The sequence below is a fragment of the Limulus polyphemus genome, unplaced genomic scaffold (genome assembly GCF_000517525.1).
Source record: "Limulus polyphemus unplaced genomic scaffold, Limulus_polyphemus-2.1.2 Scaffold322, whole genome shotgun sequence".
NCBI classification, from domain to species: Eukaryota; Metazoa; Arthropoda; class Merostomata; order Xiphosura; family Limulidae; genus Limulus; species Limulus polyphemus.
The window spans coordinates 3,437-14,125 of NW_013665932.1; the positions used below are offsets into that span (position 1 = coordinate 3,437).

Genomic DNA, 10,689 nt, shown 5'->3' on the forward strand with positions numbered 1-10,689 from the left:
GAACTTAGCTACACGAATTTGTACAAGAACGTAAAAAACGCTATTGAAAAAGACGGGTTAACCTGATCCTTAGTAGTATATTCCTTGCCTATCGTATGGAGATATAACAGAAAAGTTTGAAATAACTAAACTTAACAGCCAGTAATAAAATTTCTAATAAGCACATAAGTTAGATAATAAATCAAATTATTGAAACACCCATTCAAGAAAAAACAACAACAAAAATTAAAACGTCGTCTATCATCAGATAATTACGTAGGTTGCTACTTTTAATAAAGTTCAACTGTATGTTGACTGCCTAATGTGTCTTTAAACTCAAATGTAACCATTAATCCAATAATGCCTAGTCTGCATTTTTTCGCTGACTAACAGACAAGCAAAATCATCTGGCGAAAGTCACCATTCGGTTCAGCAAATATCGGCAATCAAGAGGTTATATGATACTAAGATTTAATATTGATAACACAGCAAAACGTGACCAAAACACCAAAATACCTTGCCAACACCGAATCCATCCCTTCGACTTGCTACTCGTAATAATGCGGGAGGGGCGGGAGGAGGGGTTGTTCTAATGATGACGGAGAAATTTGTCTGAAACACAGACGTGTCTGAGTCATAGTCGCCGTAATGTCTTCTCTTTTTCTTAACTGCTAAATTTAATCGCTGGGTTGCCCTACAGAAAGAGGTCAACATAGAGGTTAATTAGTCTGAAACTTGTATTTATGAGGAATCAATTTTCATAGTAATTAAACAAATGAATAAAGTATTAGCAATAATTTACATTACAACAGGATCTAAGTTTAAAACAAATTACATTTGTAAGTTAACATCGAAAGTAAGGATGAAAGAGAAAAAAATATACTTTACTCCAACAAATAACTCTTTAAGTTCAGTTTACATTTTGTTTTGCTCATTAGTCCAATACCGCGGTGAACACTTTACTCTGTATCTCATTCCACAATATTATGTAACTGAATATTATTCAAAATTTGGAGGTTTAAAGAGCCTGCGAATACAATTTTTTAATTGTTACCGATTGCCCCAACACTTACACTAAATTGATGAGGCTTAATTCTGATAAAAGAGTTAGCACACAGGATCACACACAAAAGGTGTAACGAATTAAAAAAAAAGACCCAAAACTTTTTTTTAATGCATAGTTGACCATTTTTGTTCAGGAGGGAACTATTCGAAAGCACTCGAGTGTTGAGTGTTTTTTTTTACATTCATTGATGAGGTTTAAAATACTGCTAATATAAATTGGTGATATAGTGACTGAGAAAGCTAAAACAATATGTGTTGAACGTTTTTAGAACAAGTAAGTCAAATTCTTACAATACCAAACAAACAACTCTTTAATGGCATGTCAAAATGTCACCGCTTTAAAAATATTTACCTGTATACAAACCTACTGGCCCCCTTGTGGCACAGCGGTATGTCTGCGGACTTACAACGATACAATCCGGGTTTCGATACCCGTGGTGGGCAGAGCACAGATAGCCCATTGTGTAGCTTTGTGCTTAATTACAAACAAACAGACCTACTGACAACAGATTGTACAAAATCAGGTTAACTACGTTTAAGCATTTATCGTGTAGCTAAATATCTGAATTAAGTCGTTTTGTTTCAAGATATTAGACTTTAAACATAACATGTACTGCTAACTATAACTCTTTCTCAGAATTTTATTAGTTCACGTAAATTTGAAAAGATAGAGAAATACGTCAAATGATTTACACAATAAACCGTTGTGTTTTAACCATTGAATCCATTTGTCTTCTGGATCCTTATGAATGATTTTGTAGGAACGTAAATCGAAATGTTGCAATACTATGTAGTTTGGTTTTAAGAATGAGTACAATTGAAAGTTCGTGTTACTGTTTTTATGTTTTCCTATGCCTAAAACAAACTTATTTATAACTGTTAATATTTCACAGTGAATTTATTGTAAATGCTCACAAATTGACCATTGTATTCGAAACCTTTCACATTTTTCAAACACTCCAATTATTTTCAGATCCATGCAAACTGGTAGTGTATAATACTAGTCTACAAGAGCAACAGTCTTTATGATTTTCAAAGGGGCGTTTTAGTTGGTATCCCTCTAAGAGCTGTTCAAAGGTATCTGTCATAGGGATATATCATGTAGCAGCGGAAATTGGTAGTGAATGTGTTGGCTACTAGAAAAATATCTGTGGTTGTCAAGTGTTATAGTAGACTGGGGAAAAGACGCCTTGCGGCAGGCTTGTAAAATAAATGGTCATGAGGATTTATCTTAATTGACCAGTTGGACCCGTTTATTTTGTTAGGAGGGGAAAAAATTCACATAGTGTTTAGCTGAACAATATTTTTAGGCTTGTCCATTTCATATTGCTGGGCCAGGCGTGGCCTAGCAATTAGTATGCCGGGCTATGGATCTGATAGTCCATAGTTTGTGTCTCTTTACCGGAAAAAATGTGCTCAGCCATGGGTGCGTTACAAGTGTGGCGATCAGATCTCACTATTCGATTACAGTAGCTGAAGAGTTGGCATTGGATTCTATTGACTAGCTGTCTTTAATCTAACCTGTCAGTTGAAAATTAGGAACGACTAGCGTAGATAACCCTTGTATAGCTTTGCATGAATACCTGAAACAAACAAACTCACATTTTAACGCTGAAGAATAAGTCCCAGAGAACAATAAAATGGTCAACATTTGATCGAATAACATAACGATGACTTTACCCACTTTCCTTTGCCAGCTCAGACATTAGATTTTAATCTGATTGAACTTCATTGCAACGAACATGTACGCCAAACTCTGCATCGTAATGTTTTACAGACATTTCTAAAACAGTTGCAAATTACACTCCTCGACTAATGGATTACCTTCCAGCAAGACACATTTTGAAATCTGGCGGAATCTGTGCAATGATAAATTCAGTATGTTATTTAACTAAAAGGGGTCCAACCGGATATTAAATGATGATTATAGTAATATAGCTTATCAATGTCTGTACCCTATTCGCTTATTCTACAAATAAATGTGCACGACACTGATCCTTTTGATACAAACTTGCCTGTATTCGATTTTAAGAAGAATTTTTCATGAGATGGCTCTATGTGCTAGTATTTCTTATAAAGACTATGATAAAGTAATAAGAAACATATTTAAAAAATAAACAAACTTATTGAATAACATGAAGAATTTCTTGGCGATGTTCTATGGTGGATGTTTTGTTTTTTTGTGTTTTCTATGGTACGTAAACCTTATTGTTAATTGTAAAGATCCGAAACTTTTCTTGTTTTGTTGTTTTAACCTTGGTATTTCCAAGACTCTTCGCGCTAGCGTCTTTCATCGAGCTCCGAACACAATGATTAAGTGCATAAAGTGTGGCTGTCCTTGGTGTGGTTCTCACGACACCATAGGGTTAATTATGTAATGATTCCTCTCTGTATATGATGTGTAACGAAGGGAAATAGGTGTATAGTTTGAAGGTTGATATCTAGTTTAGAAACCTTTCGGTTTTTTTAAAAGAACTTAAGAGATTAAAATATGTATAGAAGAATACTGAGAATAAAAATCGATAAAATATTTTAAATTTCAAGACGATACACTTTTGAAAACTTATTTTTGTCTTTACATTCCCTAATCCCTTCCTCAGAAGTGATTTTTGTCTTTACATTCCCTAATCCCTTCCTCAGAAGTGATTTTTGTCTTTACATTCTCTAATCCCTTCCTCAGAAATTATGTTTGTCTTTACATTCGCTAATCCCTTCCTCAGAACTTATTTTTGTCTTTACATTCTCTAATCTCTTCCTCAGAAATTATATTTGTCTTTACATTCTCTAATCCCTTCCTCAGAACTGATTTTTGTCTTTACATTCCCTAATCCCTTCCTCAGAAGTGATTTTTTGTCTTTACATTCTCTAATCCCTTTATCAGAACTGATTTTTGTCTTTACATTCTCTAATCCCTTCCTCAGAAATTTTGTTTGTCTTTACATTCGCTAATCCCTTCCTCAGAACTTATTTTTGTCTTTACATTCCCTAATTCCTTCCTCAGAACAGATTTTTGTCTTTACATTCCCTAATCCTTTCCTCGGAACTTATTTTTGTCTTTACATTCTCTAATCTCTTCCTCAGAAATTGCCCCCCAGTGGCACAGCGGTATGTCTGCGGACTTACAACGCTAGAATCCGTGTTTCGATACCCGTGGTGGGCAGAGCACAGATAGCCCTTGTGTAGCTTTGTGCATAATTAAAAACAAAACATCCTCAGAAATTATATTTGTTTTTACATTCCCTAATCCCTTCCTCAGAACTTATTTTTGTCTTTACATTCTCTAATCTCTTCCTCAGAAATTAAATTTGTCTTTACATTCCCTAATCCCTTCCTCACAAATGATTTGTACTAGCTTATTAAAGGCAGGAGTAAAAAATTCTCTGGGGATCCAATCGGTGGTGGAAGTCTTACTTTTTTACATATAGTTAGTTTTATATGTCAGCTGGTGTTTCTTACGTTATATATTTCCATAAATTAGCATAACTTATTCGAGCATTTAGCTTAATTTTTATATAAAGATTAACATAACTTATTAAATCCTTTTGCAGTATGACAGTAGTCTGTTTCTGAGAAAATCGGCGTAAACGAGAAGAATCTGATTTTGGATACACGAAACAAAAATAAAATGAAAAATTAAAGACCAATTTTTGAAATGACTATATTTTTAACCAGACGATGTCTGAGCTTTATATGTGATAAAGTTATAATTTAATGAAGTCAATATAATCCAATATGTATAGCAATTCATTGAGGTTATAGTTCATGAGAAATTTAACCTTGTCAAGGAACAGGGAATCAATGATAGCAGATATGCAAGCAAAGAGTTTTTATGCCTTTTGTAAGTAAATTCTGTTCTTTCTTTAATGTTAGTTTCATAAACAGCAATGATTATAATGATTATACTAAAATCATTTGACTATTGAAACACTGTTTAAAAACAAAAAAATGGATATAGACGGGATTGAAGCCTCGAACGTCCTCATATGAAGCGTCAAATGTGCGCTATATAACAAAGCTCAGATATTTTTTTTTTTTTTTACATATTCAACATTATTAAGCGGAATACTTTATATACGAAAATGATATGTGTCTTGAATAATGATGCTGTTGTATTATGTAATTGGACACGAATGGAACCAAAACCTACTCAGCAGAATACGGATTTCCTGTATTTAGATTTAAAGTGAAGAAGTGTAAAAACGGAGAATGATTATAAACGAAACATATCTTTATAACATTTTGTGTATAAATATCTTGTCTTTGTGGATAACCGCCATCTTTGACTAAGATCTTGAGATTTGTTCTAGATCGAACTCTTGATAAAGTGATGTCATAAAATAGTAAATTTTTAGAATTATGGTATCAAGAAGTGTAAATTCAACTGTCTTCGTTTGTCGCTATTTCACATATTGTTCTTTTTCCTTCTATAATGGTATCAAGTCTTTTATTTTTTTACTCGCCCCTAAAGTGTAATTAAAGCGTCGGATCTACTACCACCAATAACGGAAATGATGAGATATTTTATTCCCCTAGCGAGTAAATTTGTTCTTTGCTACGAAACGTATTTAAAGTTTAGGCCTAATTGTTGATTTTTAGGCACCTGTATTGAGATAGTTGGAAACGTATAATAATTGTAAAAGAGTGAATTTTTAACATTATGGTCTCAAGAAGTGTAAAAATCATTTGAGGTTTTTCTTCTTTTTTTTTTTGTAAATTTCTTGTGTGGACATACGTCTAATTCGCATTTGTATATAATATGAAACCTGTAATTATTTTCTATGAAACCTGTAATTATTTTCTTACGCGCAATGTGTTGGCTGTATAGCATCAGAAATTGATGAAGTTGTGGCAGTGACTATAAATAAGGCTAATTACCGTAATTTATATAGGTTCCCCCAGTAGCACAGCGGCATGTCTACAGACTTACAAAGCTAGAAACCGGATTTCGATACCCGTGGTGGGGAGAGCACAGATAGTCCATTGTGTAGAACTTTGCTTAATTACAAAACAAGATTATATAGTGGTAAACTCGTGCTTCGCGTACGAAGCTTATTTAAATTTTAAGACTAATTTTCGATTTCTAGGCACCCGTTGGAATTCGTATTGAGATATAATGGAATTATGTTATGTATAAGCCACAGAAAGGTAAACAATTAACTTAATGTGTTTCCTTGCGTTTTTGTTTATGTTACTGAAGTAAATGTCCTTAAAGTTAATGTTATATACATCGTAGTTTTGCACTCATGTAGAACAATGCAAGTTAAACGTCGCTCACTTTTGCACTCGTATAAACGTAACAATGTCATTGTACAATTAACCAATAGGAATATTGGGCTTCCATGTGAACTACGACTAACTAACGGACTAACTGATACACATTGTTCTTCTAATTACATAGATTGTGTTATTTATATACTTATCCATCTTTATTATATTACGATCATGTGGCATCGTTAGCTGAGCATTACGATTTGGGACTAACTCAAATCTTCTAAGATGGACGAACCTAATGAAATTACGGATTACTTATTGGAATTACGGCCGACAATATCCATAACAGAATCAGTGCATTCTATTCATTATAAGATCTTGTTCTATGACTTAGGATACGCCTAATAGGAACGATGTACCAGTTTAACTGTATTCATTACTTTTTTTTATCTGTGTAGGCTTTATTTTGATTGGAAGTTATTGATCAATCAGAAGGATCACGAGTATTTAAGATGAACATTGTATAACAAACTAAGTTAATATACTCTTTTAAGACTCATTTAAGCTTAAGTTACATAAATACGTAAACTTTTATGAATAACATAAATAATATAATTAGCTATTAATTTCAACTTTGATATCTTCTAAAAAGGGATTCATTATTACTCCTATAGTAAATAACATTTGTGAAATTATTAGGGTTACCCCAAGAAGTTTCATTCATCATAACAGAATCACTGAATGATCAATATAATATAAAGCATTTCTTTGGAGTCAGAAAGCAATGGTTCATTGCGTGTTAACCATTAACTTCTAACAACAATATAGTGTTATGAAATAGAATTTCTTGAATAAACTGCAACAGTTATTTTAGTTAGTGATGATACATAACTGGGGGCATTGCTACTTTCCATTCTTCTCATGTGTAAGTTGACTGTTATAACTTGTTATTACTGTTATTACTTGTTGAGTAATCGAACTCTAAAATGTCTTAATTGAACTGCGTTATTTATTTGTGATGGCTCACCTGTAAGTCTCACACTTACGACTCTAAAATTCGAGTTTCGATACTTGTTCTTTGTTTTGTTTGTTTGTAGTTAAGAAAAAAGCTACACAGTGGGCTGTCTGTGCTCTGCCAACCACGAGTATCGAACCCAGCTTTCTAGCATTGTAAGTCCGCAGACATACAGCTGTGCCACTGGGGGCGGTATTCGTTGTGGGTACAGCACAGGTAGCCCATTGTGTAGCATTGCACTTTACAACAACCAATCCGAAAGCAGAAAATGAACAAAATCTAACCCAAATCTCAAATATTAACACAATGTTTATATTTTGTCAGAATAGTATTGAAATCAAAGAAATAAAAAAAATCTAATAATTTACGTTTCTTAAATTCAAGTGCTAATTTCGCAAAACAAGAATACTTTTTAATTAATATTCATTACTTTATGCTACTAAAAACTTCCGATAGGAAAAAAAAACAACAACTAATGTTAATCGTAACTCGGAAAGACGAACGAAACTAAATTACTTAGATGAAAGGAGCGATGTGAGCGGACTTTGGAAAGATAATTACGTGACTGGTAGAGGTGATGGACAGTTTTGAAGACTGCTATCTTTTCGAGGTCAGAACTTCATAAGAAGATGATTAAGTATAAGCGAGATATTGAATAAGGTCAAAGGGAAGTAAGAAATGTGTAGGTGATTTAATTTCGTTGTTTCCTTTTAATAAGGAAATGATTGAAGTATCGACACTTTACAGAAATGAAGAAGATCAGGAAAAATGAGCAATACAAGATGTATTTTGCACCAAAACAAGTTCAAGAAAAATGAACAATACAAGATGTATTTTGTATTAAAACAAGTTCAAGAAAAATGAACAATACAAGATGTATTTTGTATTAAAACAAGTCATAATAAGAATATATTTAGTTCGAAACTTTGCTTCCGATAAGGACTGGAAATGAATGTCAAGGTTATATAAACACACATTAAAAAATGTGTAGTTATTATTTTACACACCCACGTTATCATCAACATATTTCTTTTAATATTGTTGTCGATAAGTTAAATGTAAGTTTGATATCTATAAGTATTCAAGACATAGAGCGCTCCACTAGAAAGAAAACAAAGGGAATAAAAATAATAGTGTTTCAATAACAAATATTTTAGGAGTATAAGGAAGAGTACGAGTGTGAAAGTTAACACAAATATTTTAGGAGTATAAGGAAGAGTAAGAGTGTAAAAGTTAACACAAATATTTTAGGAGTATAAGGAAGAGTAAGAGTGTGAAAGTTAACACAAATATTTTAGGAGTATAAGGAAGAGTAAGAGTGTAAAAGTTAACACAAATATTTTAGGAGTATAAGGAAGAGTAAGAGTGTAAAAGTTAACACAAATATTTTAGGAGTATAAGGAAGAGAAAGCGTGTGAAAGTTAACAAAAACAGCACGAACAGTTAGTCACACGAACTGAAAATACGTTTGAGAATTATTTTATGAATTCAAAGAAGATGGAATATTAGGCCCGGCATGGCCAGGTGGGTAGAACGCTCGACTCGCAATCTGCGGGTTCGCGCCCCCGTCCCACCAAACATGCTCGCCCTTTTAGCTGTGGGGGCGTTATAATGTGACGGTCAATCCCACTATTCGTTGGTAAAAGAGTAGCGGTGGGTGGTGATGACTAGCTGCCTTCCCTCTAGTCTTACTCTGCTAAATTAGGGGATGGTTGGCGTCAGGAAGGGCATCCGGCCGTAAAAACCCTGCCAACACCAAAAACGTAGCGACCCCGTATAGATACGGGAAAAAGCTATAGAAGAAGAAGAAAGAAGATGGAATATTATTAAAGTGAAATACTGTTTATCAATAACTTTTCGTAATGTCCAAGGACAGATTCTATATGCATTATAAAAATAAAAGAAAATTATATAGCCAAACAGGAAGAAAAAACGATTAAAAGTATACATAAAACTGAAGAAAAGGTCATATTAAGATATAATCATAACAAAACGCCAGAAAAAATATCACGCAGACTGATTCCTTTGACCTGAAATCTGAAGTTTAGGCGATTGCATACGAAGCTATGAATATACAATTATACAAAATTGAAATTTACATTAGTTTGTTGGTTTGTTTTGAATTCCGCGCAAAGCTACACGAGGGATGTCTACGCTAGTCGTCCCTAATTAAGACTAGAGGGAAGGCAGCTAGTCATCACCACCCACCGCCAACTCTTGGGGTACTTTTTTACCAACAAATAGTGGGATTGACCGTAACATTGTAACGCCCTCACGGCTGAAAGGGCGAGGATGTTTGGTGTAACGGGGATTTGAACCCGCGACCCTCTGATTTACGGGCCATTTACATTAGTGCAGTAACAAATATTCTATTAACTCGATAGAGAAAAAATGGATATTTTAGGAAATAATTATTATTAGATAACAGTAATAGCCAATGAGCTTGTAAAATAAAAAAAAAATATTAAGACGATTCTTCAATATAAAACACGTATTAAACAGTAAAGTTCCTAAAGAAGATTTCAGTTGAATACGTTCACATGACTAAGCAGTTGATATACGACAATAAATAAGGTGATAGATGACACAAAATAACAGTTGAAAAATACACCAATTTCGTAATGGCTCAGCGGTAAGCCTGAGGTTCTTTAAAGTTAAAAATTGAGATTCGATACTCGTAGTGAGTACAGAACTGAAAGACAATTCTTTAGCTTAGTGATTAACAACAGATAAAACAAACGTAATGGAGATTACAGTATGTACAGCTAACTGCCGAGTCCTTAAATATTAACTCAGCATGATTTAGAAATGTTTCTTCCTTTCTGATTTCTGCTTTTTAAAGCTCTTGTGGTCAAATGTACAGCTCCTTGTATGATCTTTGAAGTTATGAAATTCATATTTACTCGAATCAATCTAAGAGTATTTCAAATATGTCAGTCATTACAGCTTTTATCGATACGCGTTGTATAACTAAAAAGTAACGCGTTAGCAATAGGATACACGAGCAGTTTTTGTACTATCTTTGATAAAGAAGGTTCTTTTATGACTATCAAATATACTTTCTGGATGAATATTCTACAATCTTCGTGCCTATAGAACATTTCAATTAGGTCGCTTTCATCTTTGGTACCCTTTAGTTAGCAAACAAAAGGAAACGATGACAAATGAATGGAGATTGAGAGAAATCTCATTTCCAGATAGTTTCATTGTTTACTAATCACATCAGTGGAGTTCGCCAGTGTCATGACGCCTCTCAGATCAACCAAGAAAAAGATTGACCAGCATTGCATCAATACAACAGTTATAAAGATAAAACGAAGAAACAAGTTTACTGTTGTGGAGATTAAAGGAAGTTCTAAAAATATTTTAGAAAAGATAGAGAAAACTATAATGTCAAATATGTGCAAGGATAGATCGTG

At 33.5% G+C, this 10,689-nt stretch overlaps 1 protein-coding gene across 1 annotated transcript in view; it reads right to left on the bottom strand.

Moving 5' to 3' along the window:
* Positions 1–474: 474 nt before the first annotated feature.
* LOC106457360 overlaps positions 475–10,689 on the bottom strand; it is a gene marked incomplete at its 3' end in the record, with an annotated part of 71,042 nt that continues 60,827 nt past the window's right edge. The window contains exon 4 of the mRNA XM_013916771.2: positions 475–673. Within this exon, the coding sequence (XP_013772225.2) occupies positions 475–673 (199 nt within the window). The remainder of the gene's footprint in view (positions 674–10,689) is intronic.